This window comes from Helianthus annuus, chromosome 5 (genome assembly GCF_002127325.2).
Source record: "Helianthus annuus cultivar XRQ/B chromosome 5, HanXRQr2.0-SUNRISE, whole genome shotgun sequence".
NCBI classification, from domain to species: Eukaryota; Viridiplantae; Streptophyta; class Magnoliopsida; order Asterales; family Asteraceae; genus Helianthus; species Helianthus annuus.
Genome location: NC_035437.2, coordinates 121,620,455 through 121,642,541, shown reverse-complemented (window position 1 = coordinate 121,642,541; position 22,087 = coordinate 121,620,455). Strand labels below are relative to the sequence as shown.

Sequence of the window (22,087 nt, the reverse complement as noted above, 5' to 3'; positions counted from 1 at the left end):
CGACCGTATTCCGACCGCATGCCTTTTACAAACTGCGATCGTTTTCCGACCGCATGCCTTTTACAAACTGCGATCGTTTTCCGACCGCATGCCTTTTACAAATTGCGACCGTTTTGCAATTGCTTGCCTTTAGAAAAATTGTGACCGTTTTTGCGGTCGCAATTTTTATTAATTATAGCCATTTTCTATTTTAACCTGCATATAATATCAATTTTAAAATTTACATATTATCATATAAAACATTCCACTTAAAACATCAAATACCAAAGTTATCATAACAAAATACATATTCAAAACAAAGCGTTTACACGTTTTGAAACTTAAGTCAATGATTATGCGTTTTGAAACCTAGCTTTTAGCATCGCTACTGATCTGACTTTAGTCCAACGGTATCACTACTACCTAGAACACTTCCTTGACTACGACCTTGCTCGCCACTACTTCGATCAACGCCTGGGCCACGACCCATGATATTTGCCATAGCATGTCCCATGATATCTACAATAAAAAGCAAGGATGATATCTACATAGATGGATCAACTATAGTTTTAGATTCCTGCACTAACCTAAAAAGACTTTGACATGTGTCAACATACCTTGTTGCTGCCCTGTTCTCTTATTTTTGACTAAAGAAACCTCAACATGTCCATGTTCTTCAAAAGCATGCTGGATCTAACAGAAAACAAATAAAAAATTAAGAATTTGCATGATGACTAACAGAAAACAAATAAAAAATTAAGAACTTGCATGATCACTTTTTGTTCAGAAGTTTTATTTTTTTAATAATAGTTAACGTGTCAAGTATGATCACCAAAGTTATATTGTTAAAAAAAATGACCCGACCTGACCTGAAACCCGTTCTGACCCATAACCCGACCCTAATGAATTATCACATCAAATCTGAAATAAACAATTATCACATCAAATCTGAAATAATTGAAATAAACAATTATCACATCAAATCTGAAATAATTGAAATAAACAATAAGGATACCTGCGACCACACCTTGCCCCCTGCCGCCTCCTGCCATAAAACCACGACCTCTGCCGGCATCTGCTGTACTACGCGTGCCATGATACTACAAAAAAAAAATCTAATTATGCTTTGCATCAGCGACATCAAGTCATAGTACACTTCAAAATCAGAATCAAATTAACAATAATAACCTTCAAATACCTCTGATCCGTGAAACGATGTGAAAACGAGAACAACTTCGACGTGATATTTTAATTAAAAAAACACCTTATTCATTGTAGTTACTGTTACATTTAAGCCCGGGAACACCGACAACTGTTGTCAGTTCAATCAAGAAAGGGATACCGCGTGGGATTTTGGCTGATAAGTATAAGACATCCTGGTTGCCGTTCTTACGTTTGGCAATAAAGAACATGTTTGAAGAAGATAACCGCTCTATGGTTGCATCAATATCGTTTATCACAATAGACGGAATGTCTTTTGAGACCTCGTTGGAATCTGGCAATGACTTCCATGTCTGCCATCACCGTCACAAAACGATCAGATACTAAATTGCTGAAAAACTAATCACTTAGAATTTTGAAACCCGAAACGAGATTACCTCGAGAAAGGCGGTACGTTCCATTCTTCCTTCCTCGGTAAACAACACGAGCAGTGAGATTTTATCATTAAAGTACCACACAGGTTGTTGGTTGTTCTTCACAGCAACCTGCAGAACCGAGTTTGGTGGGCCCGGTGCAATATTCTGAAACAACACCATAGGAAGAAGTGTTCTTTCTGATGTTCCCGGTTGCACTTGTGGGACCTGGTTACCAAATTTAAAAATTTAGTAATTTAAAAACTATAGTTTGGTTGTTTATGTATATTAACATTATAAGAATGAATGATATCGAAGTCCGATAATAGTTACCTGGAGGGGTCCACCAGCAGCAAGACCAAACGTGTTCTTATTGAGCTGAATCATGAACCCGTCCAGTGGAATTTGCGTTTTGTTCTCGAACATTAAGCTGTAAAATATCTGACCATCTCTCCGCACCATTTGAGCACTGATTTCCAAACCTTGACCGCTTGCAGCTGGTAGTAGAACAGGCAATGGAGGCCTGCAACCGAAATGCCAGTAAACTATATAACAAACAAGAATTGTCTACGGGTGGTAAACCTCAAAACTATGAGAATAGTATAAAATACATTCTTTTAATGTACTTTCAAGTAGGGCTGCAACTGAACCGAACGTTCAGCGAAAAGTTCGTGAACTGTTGGGCGGGAAGTCCGTTTGTGTTCATTCATTTAATAAAGGAACGAACACGAACAAGAACTTTTGTTCATTTAGTTAATGAACGAACATGAACAAAGGCCACGTTTGTCATTTATGTTCGTGAACGTTCAGTGATATGTTCGTTTATGTCCGTTTGTGTTCAATAGTTCATTAGGGTTTTTAATCTTGATATGTTATTCAAATACTTCACACTTACCACTGATAAAATACTTAATAAATACTAGTATAATGTATATTTTTTTTTGAAAGGCCAACGAATCCTCCAAATGGGCTACAGGCGAGATTCACCACATCGGGATACACTCGCCTCCGAACCGGGGAAAACCCTCACCTAGGGCTGAAGCCTTTGTATCTGGCTACAGCTGCTTCAAGAAACTGATTGGTATTCATATGGGGTCTGGACACCTGGTAGTAGAATGGGATTTGTCTTTTAATAGCTAAAACCAGATTGTATTTGGTATAGTTTTCAGACCCGTTGACGTTTTTCGGAACTTTATTCGAACGTGTCGAGTTGATATCATACGGCTCGTCGGGATACATGGTGTTCCATATTTCTTCGGTTTCTTTTCTTGAGATATTTTCAACAGAGGAAGAAACATTACAGTTGACAAGAATTCTTCATAGAATTCTTCGCCGTCAGATTTGTATCTTACTGAGACCGAAATGCAAGAACAATATTAAATTATTAATCAAAACACGAGTTTTGTTACAGAATTTCAGTTTCAGGACCTACCGGATTGAGCCTGTGACAATGCCAAACCCATTCACAGTCAAGAGGAACAACCAAAGGCCCGTTTGTGATCCGAGAGTCAGAGTGTTTAGCAAGCAAAGAAAGCCAGCAAGAATTGTACCTGAAAGCAATCAACCAATTACATACACACGCAAAAGGAGAAACAAAGAAGTTGAGTAGTGATTATCGATTTATGATTTACCTGTAGATGGCCCGTTGCAAGGTTTGGTCTTCATAAAGCCAACAGTTTCTGTCTACAGCAGCAAGAAAATTCAGCTGAAGCTTAGCAGCAGCCACAAGATCTTCACTTATTTCGATACTTTGAGCTGCATTCCACTCAGACTCCTATTCTTTTAGTCAATTCAATCAGTTTCACCAAGTAATCAAAGGTTGCAAGAAACATTCAAGCACAAACAGAATTTACAGAAACATCAAAAAGTAAAGCAACAAAAATTAAGCCGATAAGATAAGTCACTCTAAATCTTCATCGTCAAAATTAAGCCGATAAGATAAGTCACTAATAATCACAATCTGGAACTCAATACTTTTCTTTAATTTTTCGAATAAACTTCAATAGCAACTCTCAATCCTAACACAACTATCACAGCAAACAATCTACAACTAAATATAAAGACAGTTCACTCAAAACATCAAAAAAAACTGCACTTTCACGCTGCCATCAACACTCAAACTCGTCGCTTTAACTTCCAGCCACACAATCTTTTTTAGCAACACACAAACAATCTTTTTCGATTATCTATCACCCTGCAACTCAGTTACGTCGAACTAAGATTCAGATTTCTTTCAGCCACTAGAAACATCAGCCGCTAATCAACAACAATCTATGATATCGAGATGTTATTCAGATCTGAAGAATAATAACCTGAACACCAATCAGACATTCAACTCGTTTTTAACAACACATCTGTTCTGATTCAGATCTGCAGCTCAGTTCGTTTATCAGTTTTAGTTCAAGATCCTATAACCGAAATCAACCTGAAATCGATTAAAACTGTCTGAAAACTTCAATTAACACACCGAAATGATACGAAACTTATCGAAAATCAACCGAAACAGTTCGAAACTGTTTTGAATTGAAGAAGTGTGTTTTGAAAAATTCAAAAAACCTTCAGCTTTCGCTTTAGGTCTATTCAAACTTTTCAGATCTGAATTCAATGTGATTTTCGAATAAACTGTTTATCCGACTACCGATTTAGATCAGTGCATCGAATGATTGACTTATCCTACTTTCACTTTACTAATCATAACTGAATACGAACACACAAAAAGAAAAACAGAGCCAATAGTTTTAAATTCTTTAAAGCCTAATTTAAAACTCAATCTAATAGTTGACTAACCCTAGCAATTCGATATAGTATCATGAATCTGAACCGTTAATAATGATATAACCTTATAGACGAAACCTAACCTTAAAGGAAATGAAGATCGGTGTCGCCAAAATCAGATCGGTGAAAGGATTTCTTCGAGTGGCAGATCTCCTCAAAATTAGATTGGTGAGATGATTTCTTCAATCACGTATTCGGAATCAGTCGTCGGATTTAACACATGGTTTCAAACTTGAATCAGTCGTCAGATTGCTAACATTGAATTGGATTATTAAAGGAAATGAAGAGTAACACATACCAGATGTACGGTATCAGATCGATGAATGACGAGGATGATAGCCGGAGTGACAGTTGTACCGTGAGTCGCAGATGAGGATGATGAAAGATTAACAGATCTGCGGTCTGTTTTGATGAACGAGGATGATCGTCTGATTGAAGCTTCTAAACTTATGACCACTGACAGTTTTAACCCAGAACTTATAACTATTTGCAGTTTTAACCCTAAACACTAATGAAATTTTTTTTGCGTTTTCTATTATTTCTTTTATCTGCGACCGCTTTAAATGGTCGCAACTTTTGTTGTTTTTTATATATTTCTCGTATTTGTGACCGTTTTATACGGTCGCAACTTTTGTTTTTTTTTTGTTTGCGATTGCTTTAAACGGTCGTAAATTTTGCTATTTTTTATTTTTCTCGTATTTCCGACTGTTTTCCGACCACAAAAATACGGTCACAAAATTTGCGACCGTATTGCGATCGAATCTAGATTGGTCTTTAATTTTGCGATTGTTTTGGTTTTAGTCAGAAATCGGTCGCTAATTTTGCTACCATCTTATGTTAGTCGCAAAATTTGGTCGCAATTGCCTAGTTTTCTAGTAGTGGATATTTTATTACGACAATTCTTTATATATATTTTGTTCTTATATCAAACTAGTTGGATGCCCCGCCCGCTTTGCGGGGCGCTAAGCCGAATATTTCTTAGTTTAATAACATATAAGTATGTATTTTAGTTACCTGTGCGTACTACTCATGAGACGATCTCAAAAAAATTACATCGACTCAAGCAATTAAACCAAAAGACTGCCATAATTTTGCTAAAAAAAATATGGCAAGCCTGAGTTGGGGGCAAAATAGTAAATTGTCAAAAACAATGAGCGAGTGTCAGACACCTGCTTGACAAAAAAGTTAAATTGAGTCAATCAAGTAAAATAAAAACTACTATAGTTTTGAAAAGAAAAAACTAAAACGATGGCAAGAATACAAATTTTAACTGGGGGCAAAATCATAAGTTTTTAAAAGAGGGCAAACTCATAATTTTAAACTAAGGGCAAATTCGTAATTTTTAGCAGGGGCAAAACCGGAATTGTGTTTTGAAATGGGGCAAAATCGTAGTTTTGAACTAAGGGCAAAATCGTATTTTTTAGCTACGGACAAAATCATCAATTTATTTTAAACTGAGGGCAAAAACGTAATTTTGCATTGTAGGCGAAATCGTAATTTTTAAAAGGGGGCAATTATAATTATATTATGTTATACTAACATTAAAAAAAATAATAGGTTAGTCACCCATTTTCCACCAATCGGGTGGCAGAACTATTGCCGTCTAGAGTAATGCGCCGCCCGCGTTGCGTGGCGCTAAACAAAAATTTTTTTAGTTTAATGACATGTACACATTTATTTTGGTTAGTTATACATACTACTTATAACACGATACAAAAAAAGATGTATCGAGTTAACCAAATAAAGAAAAACACTATCATAGTTATGATAAAAAAAATAACTAAAACGATGGCAAGCGTGTAATTTAGAGTTGAGGCCAAAACAATAATTTGTCAGGATCAGTTAGCGAGTGCTAGGCAAGTGTTTGGCACTAATAAAAAACTAAATTGAGTAAACCAACTAAAATAAAACACTACCATAGTTTTGCAAAAAAAAAATAATAAAAAAAAACCTATGGCAACATTGCAATTTTTAGTCCGGGTAAAATCGTAATTTTAAAATGGAGGTAAAATAATATTTTGAACTGAGTGCAAAACCAGTTTTTTATTTTGAATCAGGGGCAAAGTCGTAATATTTTTACTAAAGGCGAAACCGTAATTTTTAGCTGTCAAAATCATAAATTTAAACTTGGAGCAAAGCATAAATTTAATTTCTAATTGGGGGCAAGATCAGAAATTTAAACATGAGATAAAATCGTAATTTAACAGGACCTCTAAATAAATATTTTATGCAAAAGAGAAAAAAAAACATAAAGTTGCCGCCATCTTAGCCAACCATTTTATTTCACTATTGAATGACATCATCAAAACTTATGATTGTATGTATTGAAAATTTACATAAAGAAAGTTACAAGTTGTTCCGAATTATTTCAAACAACTCTTTATATATATATATATATATATATATATATATATATATATATTGGACTTGAAACCTTCAAATTTACATAAATAATAAAAAATGGTAACATCCCAATTATCATGCATGTTGATATTTTATTATGGCAATTCTTTATATATATTGTATCAAATTTACATAAAGAAAGTTACAAGTTGTTCCGAATTATTTCAAACAACTCTTTATATATACATAAATATTGGACCTTGAAACCTTCAAATTTACATAAATAAATAACAACCCACTTGCCATGTTTACGTTATATCCAGGTATAGGGCTGTAAACGAACCGAACGTTCAACGAACAATTCGTGAACCGTTCGGCGGGAAGTTCGTTTATGTTCGTTCGATTAGCTTAGTGAACGAACACGAACCAAAAATTTCGTTCGGTTAGCTTAGCGAACGGACACGAACATAGGTCTCGTTTGTTCGACTGCGTTCGTGAACGTTCAGTAATATGTTCTTACGTTCATGTTCGTTTGATTATATTAAAAAATAAAAAAATAATAAACCTTTTATCTAAACATATTGAAAACTTGAAACCCTATTTTTTTCTAAGTTAGCTAAAATTTGGACATGCTAAGACATTTTTGGGGATGCTTATGTCTAAGTTAGTTAAAGTTGATTCATCGTTTGGTGGCGTATTAGACTTCTTGTGTTTTGATTTATCATTTGGTGTTGTATTTAACTACTTATATCCAATGTTTAAGACTAACAATATTTTTATTTTCAAGTTAAATGTTCGTTTGCGTTCTTTTTTATTCGCTTGCGTTCGTTTGTGTTCGTGACCAGTGTTCACGAACTGTTCGTGAACAACTGAATTTCCTTAACGAACGAACATGAACATAAACTTATGTTTGGTATGCGTTCGTGAAAAGTTCTCGAACATGTTAATTTCCTTAACGAACGAACAAGAACATGGCCTTGTTCGTGTTCGTTCGGTTCATTTACAGCCCTATCCAGGTACTTATTTGTGTTACTTAAACCCACCTTCAACATCTTTTAGAACTCAAATTCAACATCATACATCTTCATCATCACTCACAATGTCTGTAACCATCATCCTCCTTTTCATCATGTTCTATAGGAAATGATAACTCTCACTATGAAACAATAAATTACAATATGTAGATATATAAAGACAATGAAATAATGAAGAATTAATAACACATATGAATAATAGTAAATGAAATAATTATGTAGAGTTATGAAGACTCTTGAGATGTTGTAGAAGATGATAGATTGTTATCCCCCCTCAAGCGAGAAGGTGGTAGACTGACCCGAAGCAATGAGCTGAAACTTTCGAATTACGGTTTAGGCAAGCTTTTTGTAAAAATGTCTGCCACCTGAAGCTTGGATGGTATGAACTTGGTGAGTAATTTGCCCGAAGTAACGAGCTCACGAATGAAGTGATAGTCAGGTTCCAAGTGTTTGACTCGCTTGTGAGCAACTGGATTTTGAGCTAGAAAAAAGTGCACTCTGGTTATCACATAGGAGAGTTGAGCACTTAGTAGGTATGACCCCAAGTTCACTTAATAGATGAGTTATACCAATAATTTCTGCCGCCGTATTAGCCATTGCCTGATACTCAGATTCGCAACTGGAGCGGGACACAATTGGCTGTTTCTTTGCACTCCAAGACACCAGGTTGCCTCCAAAGAAGATGGAATAACCATAGGTGGATCTCCGTATTTCAAGACACCTAGCCCAATCCGCATCAGAGAACCCAAGGATGTAGACGGATCGTACCGAAATGAACCTACCCCTCTCCGTACCGAATTCGTCCCATCTAACGAACTGCGAACCCGAACCGCGTATACAAACCAGAGCGAACCGCGAATTAGATGACTATGCTCCTTATATCATAAATAAGTAAAAAAACATTTTCTAATATTAAGTAAAAAAAACATTTTCTAAATTTGCTTATTAATTTTATCTTTTTGCAAAGGAATTAGTCATAATGTAATTAGCCATGGAATACAAAAGTCTAGAAACTAGTATTTTAATTACTTTTTAGGAGTCAAATCTATACATATAATAAAGTAAACCAATGTGTGACACATGTCATTAATTGAAGGCACCTATTTTTGGGTTTTCCCGCCTTTCTTTCATATTTATTTTCTAATAATTTATCTTCTAATTTGGAACAATGTTTATCTGATAATTATAAAATTTAAAAAGGGTTTTACGCTTTTTTGGATTTTATTAAAATTCATGACTACATTATATAATTATAAGCTTGAATATATGTGTCAAAATTAAAAATTATTCTTCAAAAATTCAGTAACATCCGTACTCTAAATGTTAATTGAATACAAAAAAAAAATACAGGATATCATTGAATGTATATCGATTACGTAAATGAGTATACACATGCATGGGCGGTGATAAGGGTGTGCGGAGAGGACCACCGCCAGTGAAAATTTCTATACGAAAACTACATATATAACATTACTGGCCGAAAAGTTCGGGGGGTTGGGCGCCCCTCCCGGCCCCTTCAAAGCATCGCCCCTAACCACCGCACAGGGTCCGTGATATCGAGGGGCACGTGTTTTTTATAAAAATAATCTGATATATATGTTATTTTTTTTAAATAGTATACCTATACCAACTCAAAGATAGACTCATTTACAAAACAATTTTTATTGTTTGGAAGTTAGCCCATTGACATTAGCTTTAGTGAGCCCAATAATCATTTGATTTTAAAATTAAATAATAATAATAATAATAATAATAATAATAATAAAACATTACGGAAGAACATATTTTTTTCGAATTTTTTTTCTTTGGAAGTTAGCCCATTGGCATTAGCTTTAGTGAGCCAAATACCCATTTGATTTTAAAATTAATTAATAATAATAAAACATTAAGGAAGAAGATATTTTTTCGAGCTCAAACAGGGTATATGAATTCTCAGAAACACCTCTGTACACATGTATGAGATTTTTTTACTATTATTATTAGTTTCATTATTTATCAAAAATATATAAATGTCTCCGTCTTTGATTTACGTTTACAAGAATATTTATTATATAATTTAAATTGTTCAACCCGTGTAACACACGGGGAACTAACCTAGTTATTGATATACATTACAACCCTAAAACCTTCATGAAATCTGTGACAGCAATTTCGCTGATAATTTTGCTATTTTTAAGGAGAATTTCTTTAATCCTGTTATCTATGGGACTTAAACGTAATATCTCCAAACAAGGGTGTTCCTAAAGGCTAAATTTCCATAGATTTTGCCCTTTCGGAGTTGTGAATGACGCTAAATAATGCTAATTAGGTATTTAATTGAATGATTATTTGAACCTTGGAAGACCTTCAAATTTTATTAAGCAAAATAGTAACAACTCAATTAGCATGTTCCCATTTCATTTCGGCACTTCTGCATATGCAATTTGTACCTTGATTAATCAGAGATTAAAATAAAGAAAACTCTAACAAACCCAATTATCATGTTCACATATTATCCAGTAGCTTAATTATATTATATATATCTGGGCTTTGAAACCCTAACATTTAAATAAATAAAACCGTAACAACCCACATACCATTTTTTTACTATTTAAACGTACCCAACATTCATTCGATATCACATTTAACATCTTGTATCATCATAATTACTAATGATGTCTTTATCCATCATCTTCTTTCTCATCACTTTCATATTTGTTAGAAGATTTTTAACCAAGAAATCTTCAAGCAACCAATATCCATTACCACCCGGTCCAACACCTTTGCCATTGATCGGATGCACCATCCAGATGCTTCTAAACAAGTGGACTTTCCCCGTGTGGATCCATAAGCTCATGGACCAGTATGACACCCCGATCCTTTGCATCCGGCTTGGACCTTCAACCCACGTCATCACAGTTTCGTCCCCTGACCTCGCATGCGAGTTCCTCAAGAAACAAGATGAAGTATTCAGTTCAAGGCCAGATTTCTTGTCATCCTATCTTGTAAGTGGTGGATATCTCGCCACAATCTTGAGTCCATTTGGAGAACAATGGAGGAAGATGAAAAGAATGATACATCACGAGATGCTTTCCCCACGAACGCACAAATGGCTCCAACCTAAACGTGACAAAGAAGCTGATTTATTGCTTTGTTACATATGTAACCAAATAGAGAAACAAGATGCTATAGTTGATGGCGGCATGATAAACGTTCGAACCATGAGCCAACATTTCTTTGGGAACATATTGAGGAATATGTTTTTTGGGAAACGATTCTTTGGGCAAGGAATGGAAGATGGGGGGCCGGGTAAAGAAGAAACTGAAGTTATGGCTGCACTTTTTACCATCCTAAAGTATCTTTATGCATTTTGCATCACCGATTATTTCCCATGGTTAAGAGGGAAGACTGACTTTGATGGCCATGAAAAGATGATGAGGACGGCAATTGGAATTGTTCAAAAGTATCAAGATCCATTGATTGATGAACGAATTCAAATGTGGAACAATGGAACAAGAAAGGATAAATGTGATCTCCTTGATGTTCTTATTACAAATGAAGATCCTAAGCTTACACCAGAGGAGATTAAAGCTCAAATTATTGTAAGTGTATCGCTATATTACTATTTAATATTTTTAAATGCACATGCTAGCGTTTCTAGAAGTTTTTTTAATCATGTTTGGCAAATAGAAAGTTTAACTCAACCGAGCAACTCTTGTGACTCTGCATGAAAGGAAGGATAGAGTTTTCTCCTAGTGAACTTAAAGCATCTTTTCTTATCTTAGGGACTTGCATGTACTCACTATTTGTCAAACATGTTTTAAAAACATATAGAAATGCTAATGAAATCTCTAAACCACATAGAAATAAAAAAAAATTGCACATTAAACATTAAAGACTAATAATCATATTTTGTTTGTATGATTTTGCTTTTCAATTCTCATCTTTGTGTCTTATCAACTTTTAGGAAATAATGATTGCTTCAATTGATAATACTTCTAACGCAATAGAATGGGCGATCGCTGAGATGATCAATAAACCTACGATTCTAAAACGAGCAGTTGAGGAATTGGATCATGTAGTGGGTCGTCAAAAGCTAGTGGAAGAGCACGACCTACCCCAACTCAATTACTTAAAAGCATGCATCAAGGAAACTTTCAGGTTGCACCCATTTATACATTTTGTTCCGCCTCATGTTTCAACAATGAATACCACTGTTGCTGGTTACTTCATCCCTATGGGTAGCCACGTTATCTTAAGTCGTTTTGGGCTTGGAAGGAATCCAAATGTGTGGGCGGATCCATTGCGGTTCGACCCAGATCGACATCTTTTAGGTGAAGGAAAACAAGTGGTTCTGTCGGATAGTGACCTGAGGTTGATCTCCTTTAGCACAGGAAACCGTGGTTGTCCAGGAATAACATTGGGCACAACAATGACTACAATGATGTTAGCAAGGATGGTCCAGGGGTTCACCTGGGAGGCGCCTGGTAATGAGCGGTCCATTGAGCTTGTAGAAAATCCTAATGACCTCTGCTTGGCTAAGCCACTTGTCGCAAATGCTAAGCGACGGCTGCCTCGCGACATGTATCCTACATATTGACCAGAAGAAGTATTGATTTTGAGCCGGGTGCAGACGTGTGTATTATATTTTAAATATTGTTTACTTTTATTTTTCAAATTATGAATAAATGTCATTTCATAAGGAAGATCATCATCATCTCATTCTCATACAAGTATTTCTTTAAACTAATGCAAGTATTTCTTTAAACCTATGTAACTATATGAAGTAAATGAATTTCATCTTACTGTACTTTCCTCTTTATAATTTATAACCTATAGTTTTCTTATATGCATATTTATATTCTTTTATAAATATTCAAATTGGCACTATTATAAAAACAAAAGTATTAGCAAGTACAACTTACAATTGACAACATGATCTGCTAACACGACATAACTTGACACAAGCCGAAAAACACCACTTTGAATTTTTTTTTTTTAATTTTTTTACGACAGTCTTTTCTAACATTTTAATCCAATGATGTGAAAAAATGAGAACAAAACTTGTACGAAAAAATCAATTTCTGTAAGTTCTCATAACTCTATAGAGTTTTCCCTTAATCTTCATACTAAAATATAATTTGCAAACCTTGTTTTGAGGTAAGTTTGATGATAAGTATAAAGAAATTCCAACGTAAGCTAAATGCGTGGCAAACCTTGTTTTGAGGTAAGTTTCATGAGAAGTATAAAGAAATTCCAACGTAAGCTAAATGCGTGGAAAGCCAAAACCCTCTCATTTGCGAGACGGGTCACCCTCGCAAAGGCCGTTTTGGGCAGCTTGCCTTCATACTTTTTAGGAGTTTTTAAGGCTCCCAAGGGGGTTATAAAAATACTGGAAGGAATGAGGAGATCTTTTGTTTGGGGCAGAGTAGGTCAAAGACATAAAAGGGCTTGGGTGCGATGGGGAAAAATTACCAAACCAAAAAGCCAAGGCGGAATTGGGATTGGTGATTTGGAAGGATTCAACTTAGCACTCCTTGCTAAGTGGTGGTGGCGTATAAAAGATGAGCCAGATCAGTTATGGCCGCGGGTCGTGGCAGCCATTCATGGCCCGAACAAAGGGCTCAAACTTATCCCGATCAAACAGTCGATATCGGGGTGGTGGAAAGACATAGCAAACGTTGACACTGGCCTTAAAAAAATGGGGATTTGTGTGAACGAAAAATTAAAAGTGGAGACTGGGGATGGGAAAGGAATCCTTTTTTGGCATGACAATTGGACGGGTCACGGAAGTCTCAAAAATGTATTTCCGCATGCGTACAGGATTTCAGCAAATAAAAACGAACTGGTTTATTCTTGTGTATCGAAAGCAGGAAGTACCTCTTTATGGAGTTGGAGTTGGCTGAAAAATCCCAACTCAGATGCAGAATGGGTCGAAGTTGGGAACCTGATGCGGATTCTCCAAAACATTAATTTGAAGGGCGGCAAAGATAAATGGCAGTGGGTAAATGATGATGGGCAAAAATTTTCTACAAAGGCATTCGATAGGAGATGGCGCAAAAAGTAGTGGTACCGAGTGATTGTGGTCCGTTTCGCTGGAACTCTTGGGCGCCGAAAAAAGTGAACTATTTGGTTTGGAGAGCAGATTTGGGAAAGCTTCCTTCGAAGTTGGCTCTGGTCGCTAGGGGCATGCCGATACCGAATTTTCTATGTAGTAGATGTGGTCTCGCTGAAGAATCAACTGACCATATTTTCATCAATTGCCTTTGGGCAAGAAGCGTTTGGTGGAATGTTTTTAGGTGGCTGAAAATCACGACAATATATGATGACACTTCAGTTAACAGTTTGCTGGAACATGTGAATGCTCAAGTGGGTTCAAAAAGATGGAAAAAAATGTCTCAAATGGTGATGTTCGGATACTTATGGAGACTCTGGCTTGCTCGAAATGAAAAGGAATTCTGTAATATACGAAAATTCGGAAACCCTAATATAATAAATATATATTATTTATGTCGGTTTTTAAGTGAGTTCGATACAATTAAAGATCGAGTAAACGATTACAATTTCTAACCGAACATTTTATTGAGTAAATATTACTTAACATTATTATTATTAAATAAACGAATAAGTAAATACTAAAAACTAATAAGAACATTTTTATTGAATTATAATAGAATATAGTCGACTAAAATTTAAAATTTAAACTAAGCATAAACAAAAAGGTTAGTTTGTAAATTATGTAGTATCCTAGGGGTAATATCGAAAGATTGAATTAAAGTCATTAAGACTTTCTTGAACAACTTTGTCAACTCCGTGTACTTCGAAACCTTCCTATTCTATAACCAATGACCATTAACAAATGGATGGAATGAATCAATGCTACCGATTTGCTCGATCTCGCAAGTTTCACACACGACACACCGCTTCGTTTTGTTCTACGCCGTGGCTGGGGCTTCGTCTCTTACCGCCAGAATCGTGACGGTACGGTGGTACCTCTCGCCTCTATTTCCGCTCAACAACCGCAACGCTACCTGTTGATTATATCATAAGATCATGGGTAAAACATAAACCCTAATGATGTAGATTCAATCATAAACGATAAAATAAGAGGTGTGTACCTGATTAGCAGTCACCACACCAGAGAGGGAAGTAGACGTCATGTTCGTCAGATTGGTCTGGTTCCCCTTTAGGATGTATCTTCTTGATGGTAGTACCGAGTTCTTTAGGGTTGAAGAACTCGTAGTAATGGAGAGAGAGGAGGGCGATTTTAGTGTGATGTTATGAGGGTCTAACCCTAATCCCTCTCTAGTAATCTCCTTATATACACCCAAGGGGAAACCCAATTAGTTAATTAGGGTAATCTGGCCCATCAACAATTACCAACTAATTTATTATAGGTTTAATATATTTTGATCCAAATAATATAAATGATTATAATGGCTACACAATTAAATATAAATATAATAATTATATTTAATCTTACATTCTCCCACTTAGCCGAGTAATCATTTATCATGAGTATTAGATTAGTCTGATCAGAAGTTAATACTCATTTTAGCCTTAAACAAGTACTATAGCAGAGAAATACAGCCGTTGAATCATTATGCGACTCAGGACCCCCATTAGTCATACTATAGCCTTAATTTAAAACCTAACAGTTATGATCAAAATAAGTAAGCCCTTTAACGTTTGATTTGTATTTATAGTTGTCTATATGTCATTACACCGGCAGAACATATGTAAGAGACATACAAAATCAAACTGATGAGGAATATTAAAAGTTAATCATTCACAGTACGATATGCAGTTGTACATAGTCATCAATAAACCCGTGATTATTATAAGCGCTTACATAATAGTTATGGGTGATAGACTTTTAGTTATAGGATCCTTAAGCATATCATGAATGCATTCGATACAAAGATTTAGTTTCCTCAATTCGTTCATAAACGAATAATTAATTGTGTATCGAAATTTAATGCAGCACCTCTCGAACTGTTACTGTTCAAGGAGACATGGTAGCTGACTTTATCACAATAAGTCTTCAATATATTAATTATATGGAGTTAATAAACTTATGAGTCCACTGATAAATTTCCAACAACATTTAGTGACTATATTATGTCGTTATAACTTAGGTTGTTATTATCAGTTCATTATGACTCCTCCATAAGATAGGTTTGTCTGCTGACATAAAGATATACCCGAAATTACATTTTGTCATCTTTTAATATCACAAAGTTAGAGTAATCAACCGGTTTGAGTTCTCACTTCTTCTTTAAATTATAGCCTCTCGTTTCCTTTAAAGATATTGTAATACTCTATTAGATGCTTCACGTTTATCTAGACATATCTAGTGTGTTGCAATGTGAGTAATATCTAAACGAGTATAGACTTGAACTTACATAAGACTTCCAATTAATGAAGCGTAAGGAAATAATCTCATTTATCCTATTATTCTCTAAAGGAGAGCAGTACTGTTTGTTACATATGTAAGGACCAATTTAATTTAAACTTATGGAACGGAAGTAATGTCCCATTTGGTCTATCTCAACATGTTATGATATCTATTATGTAAGAGATATCTCTGAGATCTATTATATCAAAGTTTGTGTTAACAATGCTTTGACTTATGTAACATATACCTGTCAAAAGAATATCATCTATATAGACAAGTTTAATTTAGTTGCTCCCACTCATTTTGAGGTAGGTTCATTAATCCACTTGATTCTTGATGAAAATAATTACGTTAAGATCACATTATGATGTTTGCATTAACCCATACATGGATATTATTGGCTTACAATGAAGCGTTCTTTAACCTTCAGTTTGAAACTTTAGGTTGTTATCTAATGAACATGTAAATGTGTCAGCCATTGTTAGGGAAAATTCTTTTAATGTTCATCTAATGTAGCTTTAAACTATTATAAGCTACTAGAACAGTGATGATCCTCAAAGAAATCTTTGATAATTTATCTCTTCCTAAGTATAACCTTTGACAATCAATCATGCTTCTTTGTGTCTTAACGTTTATATAAGGATTTGGTTTAGTTATGAACACTCTTAGGTAATTCAATCAAATCCCAAACGTTATATGAACACATAAAATCAGTTTTACTAGAAAACGATTTTATTCTATTTAGAAGATTGATTAACTCTACTGGCTTAATTTGAAGAGATAGGATCAGTAAACTTTTCCAAAATCCATTTCAACTTCAGTTAGGGAGGTTATGTAATCATCAAAGTTAGTAGGTTTTTAAACCTAGATGACCTCCTGAGTTGATTGTTGGGTTTGTTAGAAGTTTCAGTTTTATGGATTAGCTCTTGATTAGGTTTCTATCATTTCTAGGATTCTAAGTTTGTAAGAGTTGGTGCAGTATGGTGTACAAGAGGTGTAATCGGAGTTAAATTTGGAGTGAAATTTAATGACACTCTTCCCCCCGTCTCTTGTATTCTTTGCAAGTCATTATAAGGACTTTGACTGCTCCCACTGACCTTAGAAAACTTTAGGAACTCAGCATGCTTAGGGTCAATATTTAACGACCAAACAAATTCTAATAGAGAAAACATATTAATGAACATATTAATGACGTTAGTCATTGTAGTTTCTCTTGTTGAGGATTATGTTAGGTTAGATAAGATATCTAAGTGTGCCCACAATTAAGTAACAATGAAACTTTTGTAAAGGTAGCTTTAGATTTTAAGGAGATAAGTTTTGATAGAACAGTGTCAAGATGGAGCAGTGTCTTGTACAAGAGGTGTGTAAATTGAAGTAATATAAAGTTTTCACTCCCCACCTCTTGCAACTATTGCAAGTTATTATTAAGACACTTAATGCTCCCACTGATCTTTAATATCTCTAGAATGCTACAAGAGAAGTTTCAATGAGCTACGTGACGTGGGAACCTATCACATATACGTTAGACTTTATTTGATTCCTTTAATGTCCAGATATCATGAGAAACTTTAGGGACATATTTAATAGAAATCTTATTAAGTACATATATGAATAGATTTCTTTTAAAAACTGTGGGCCATATACGACAAATTTAGATACAAGTAGATAGTCTTTAAATGATAAATGAATTATGTCTTAATGTTCCATTTGGAATAAGTTCCACGAATGTCAATGAATGACTTATGATGGACCCATACTTATTCCTTGAGCCAAGTGATATTTAGGGCTATAACGTCATGATTTAAAAAACACTTAGAATGAGATTAGATAAGAAATCATCCTCATTAACCATGTCATGATTTCTCATGAATTTTGGTTATAATGGATGAAATTTGTAAGTCTCATTTTCCTTCTGTCAAATTTTTCATTTGCATGATGACAAAAGTTGTGAAAGTGTAAGGTATCATCTAGTTTTATCTTAATAATGTTTCAATCCAGGTATTTAGAACAAATAAGATGAGAGTTTAAGATAAGTGTGACTTTATGTTGACTATGCAAACCTCACAACCTTCATAACATTGCTTAATTATGATACTATATTCTGATTAATACTCAGAATATATAAGGTATCGAAAAGCGTTGTTAGAAGACTGCTCATTATGGTTCTTATAGTCTTAACATTTAATTTTGTCACTAACTCTCATGTTAGTTATTTGTCGAGTTCTGGTAAAGAAACGTGTGGAACTAGAGTCAACTAATCATGTGTTAATAGGAATATTAAAATTAGCAGACTTAGATATCATAGGAAGTGACTACCTAATTAATTCATCCAACTGTTCTTTAGAATAATGGATAGTCTCGTTGCTTATGTTTAGTCTAATGACATAATTATGCAGTGAGATTTTCCTTTGAAGAAACTAAAAGTTGGAATTTTTACTTGTAATTTGTCTATAGACCTTAAAACAATCCTCTTTTGAATTAAGTGGTTGTAAGGTGAGTAACAACTTATTTTCCAGCTTTAAACATTTATTTATTTGTACATATGTTGCTTATCAACACACTCATTATACTTTGGTACTTTTGAGTGTTATAGTTGATTTATAAGGCATCAAATTGTACAAGTGAAAATCTTAGTATGTAATGTACTGGAAAAATGTACTTATTTCCATGCGTAAGCCCTTAACTTTATGGGTCATGGTATCGTACATTATTATGTATTCACATATACCACTTAACTTTATAGTTTAGAATTTTAAAAGAAGGCATGCATCTTAGGAGTTCTAGTGATTATTCCATATATAAGAGATTAGCCTTAGGGAAATCTTAATCTGGAATAACTTTAGTGATAGCATTATGTTAGAGAGTTCTTGATTATTATAAGAGACATCATGTTCGATTTGTCCTGATCATCATGCTCTAATTTTCTTCTTTATAATCTTTATCAGAAGAGAGCAATAGGATTATCGTGTCTTAAGAAATAATCAAGGATTTAATTTAAGAGCTAATTCCAATAGAAACTTTAAATAAAGCAAACATTTTGGGTTTAGGAATTAGAGTGGATGAGATATAGGTAGAAGTAAATTATAGTGAGTAAAATTATGGGTACTTAAAATAAAGCAGACGAAAAGATCATAAAATTATGTAAGGATCATTGATATAAGGATCATTATATGAAGAGATTGTGATATGTCTATTACTAACATCAAAATAATAGACTTAGTAAAGTCCTACTTAAACAAAGACAAATCAGCTTTGGCCAGAAGTGTAATCATTTAAGTATGTGTGCAAAGTAATCGTGACAAATCAGCTTTGGCCAGAAATGAGACAATCACTTTAGTTATGCACTTGTCAAGCATGCTAAACATAAATGAATTAAATCAGCTTTGGCCAGAATTAAGACATTTCACGTTTGTAATGCATGCTTAACATAGCTTTTATAATACTTGAACAATAAATAGATGCATCAAATCAGCTTTGGCCAGAAGTGATACATCAGAAGCTCATTCAAGTTAAGCCATTTTGGTTTTGTAAAAGATTATTTGATCCTTATTAATTAACTAAGTATTTACAAAACCAATTATTAATTAGCTAAGTCTTAGTTCACATTAAACAGCCTAAGTTTTGAGATTTCGAGTCATGGTCTCGAGTCGTGCTGTTATGGTTTCGAGTCGCAACCTTAGTCTCGAGTTATGCTGTTATGGTTTCGAGTCGCAACCTTAGTCTCGAGTTATGCTGTTATGGTTTCGAGTCGCAACCTTAGTCTCGAGTAATCACGTTATGGTTGCGAGTCGCAACCTCATGGTTTCGATCAATCACGTTATGGTTGCGAGTCGCAACCTCATGGTTTCGAGTAGCAACCTCATGGTTGCGAGTAGCAACCTCATGGTTGCGAGTAGCAACCTCATGGTTGCGAGTAGCAACCTCGTTAACAGCTGTTTTGTGATAAGGTTGAATCAACTAATTTTAATGGATTTGATTATAATTTCAAAATATCTTATGTGTATCTATCCAAGTTAATTATTCGATTATAAATTTAAAGATAATATTTTTATTCGAAACTTGGAGACGAAGATATATAATTTTAGAAAATATAATCAAATCCTAATGTTATCCGAAAATAAAGGGTTCTTCTTTAAAGATTAATGACCATATATAATGAAATAATAATCAACAAAAAATTAATTTCGATACACTATGCGGCAAGTATTCAAAAACATATTAATTGTATAACTTCAAGCCACTAAAAAAAAATTAAATCACCCCACTGAAAAGCTGGTGATGAATTATTACTTTAGAATCTTGATAACTCAAATTGAATCAAGATATATATATATATATTAGAATATATCACGTCAGAAATTTATATGTATATGAATGATAGAATAATTATAAAATATTAAAAGGTAACAATTATCATTCATTCTCAACACATTCTGGGATTACGAATTCTTTTGCAAAGTCAAAAAGTCAAAAGATTTTCAATATATTAAACTAATGGCTTCACATGTTGATTATATGCAAACTGATTTCAGAAAAAATAATATATCCATTAGATTTATTTAAGTTATTTGAATCCGTATATCCCATCAAAGCAAACTTTGTAATCGAATTAAATGATTGAATTTATATAATCAACATCGCTCTGATACCACATGTTGATTATATCATAAGATCATGGGTAAAACATAAACCCTAATGATGTAGATTCAATCATAAACGATAAAATAAGAGGTGTGTACCTGATTAGCAGTCACCACACCAGAGAGGGAAGTAGACGTCATGTTCGTCAGATTGGTCTGGTTCCCCTTTAGGATGTATCTTCTTGATGGTAGTACCGAGTTCTTTAGGGTTGAAGAACTCGTAGTAATGGAGAGAGAGGAGGGCGATTTTAGTGTGATGTTATGAGGGTCTAACCCTAATCCCTCTCTAGTAATCTCCTTATATACACCCAAGGGGAAACCCAATTAGTTAATTAGGGTAATCTGGCCCATCAACAATTACCAACTAATTTATTATAGGTTTAATATATTTTGATCCAAATAATATAAATGATTATAATGGCTACACAATTAAATATAAATATAATAATTATATTTAATCTTACACTACCGTCTGCAGCCACGAATCAGATCGCAGCCACCACTGTTCGCCGCCTTCTTTCACCATGAACCGTCGCCATTGCAGTTTTGTTTTCTAAGCAGAAGAGGTAGGCGTCTGATCTCTTTATTTTTTTTCTTCCGTTTAATTTATCAGCGATTTAGATTGTGGGATGGGGTTCGGGTTTGTTGAGTTTTCCGGTGACACATTTTGAGTTAATCTCGAGTGTTGGGTGTGTATAACATACTATTTATTTTCTTTTGGTTTGAATGTATGTGAGTATGGAGTGTTGCAGTTTTGAATGTGTATGATGCGTGGGTGGTGTAAGTGTTTGAAAAGAGGATTAATATGTGTGGTGTGTAAACGTATGTGTGTTGCATGAAGGTCATGTATGTGTATTTTGTTTTGTGTGGGTACTTGGTACTATGCATGTACATATGTGTCATGTGTCTATGATCTGTGTATGGTGTGTATGTGCCATCTTATGTGCATGGGTGTGTGTGTTTTGTTTGTCTGTTTATGTATGTGTGATGAGTAAGTGTGATGCATGATATGTGTGTGTCAATGCAATTGCATAATGTGTGTGTGAATGTGTGCATAGGTTTAAAAGAATTGATTGTGTGTGTATTGTATTTGATTTGTGTACGTGTGAATTATTGTGGAAGTATACATTAAATAAATATTATCGACTAGATCTAAATATTGTTAATGGGTTCTTATAAATTTAAAGGTGTGAAATATCTATTTTATGTTGCTACATTTCTATGGGTTTTATTAACTTATAACTTTGAATATAAATTTAGTTAAGATAATCGTATATCTTATTCTTTTTAAAACTATGTATCTTATACCAAACAAAGGCAACAAATCATGTTTTAAAGTATCGGCAATAAATTCGTTTGTTAACC

At 34.3% G+C, this 22,087-nt stretch overlaps 2 protein-coding genes and 1 long non-coding RNA gene across 5 annotated transcripts; 1 reads left to right on the top strand and 2 right to left on the bottom strand.

The window, feature by feature from the left end:
• Window positions 1-227: 227 nt before the first annotated feature.
• On the bottom strand, window positions 228-2,416 carry LOC110940972 (beta-adaptin-like protein B). Of its 3 annotated transcripts, XR_004892826.1 has the most exons (7): window positions 1,887-2,416; window positions 1,578-1,781; window positions 1,178-1,493; window positions 995-1,079; window positions 849-900; window positions 597-672; window positions 228-498 (listed from the first exon to the last, which is right to left on the bottom strand). XR_004892826.1 is itself a non-coding variant. In XM_022182544.2 (6 exons), the coding sequence occupies exons 1-3, from the start codon at window positions 2,013-2,015 to the stop codon at window positions 1,245-1,247; spliced, it is 582 nt and encodes a 193-aa protein (XP_022038236.2). In that variant the 5' UTR covers window positions 2,016-2,402; the 3' UTR covers window positions 249-498; window positions 597-672; window positions 995-1,079; window positions 1,178-1,244. The 3 variants fall into 3 exon arrangements, 2 of the variants coding, with proteins under 2 accessions (XP_022038236.2, XP_022038238.2); XM_022182544.2 differs by lacking the exon at window positions 849-900 and having other exon boundaries at window positions 249-498; window positions 1,887-2,402; XM_022182546.2 differs by lacking the exon at window positions 849-900 and having other exon boundaries at window positions 276-498; window positions 1,007-1,079; window positions 1,887-2,402.
• Window positions 2,417-2,813: 397 nt separating this feature from the next.
• On the bottom strand, window positions 2,814-4,729 carry LOC118492257. The gene is made up of 5 exons (XR_004892825.1): window positions 4,627-4,729; window positions 4,412-4,508; window positions 3,185-3,327; window positions 2,986-3,103; window positions 2,814-2,904 (listed from the first exon to the last, which is right to left on the bottom strand). It is a non-coding gene; the product is annotated as an uncharacterized LOC118492257 (long non-coding RNA).
• Window positions 4,730-10,291: 5,562 nt separating this feature from the next.
• Window positions 10,292-12,444, top strand: LOC110939006 (isoleucine N-monooxygenase 2). The gene is made up of 2 exons (XM_022180924.2): window positions 10,292-11,286; window positions 11,652-12,444. The coding sequence occupies exons 1-2, from the start codon at window positions 10,357-10,359 to the stop codon at window positions 12,282-12,284; spliced, it is 1,563 nt and encodes a 520-aa protein (XP_022036616.1). The 5' UTR covers window positions 10,292-10,356; the 3' UTR covers window positions 12,285-12,444.
• Window positions 12,445-22,087: the final 9,643 nt, after the last annotated feature.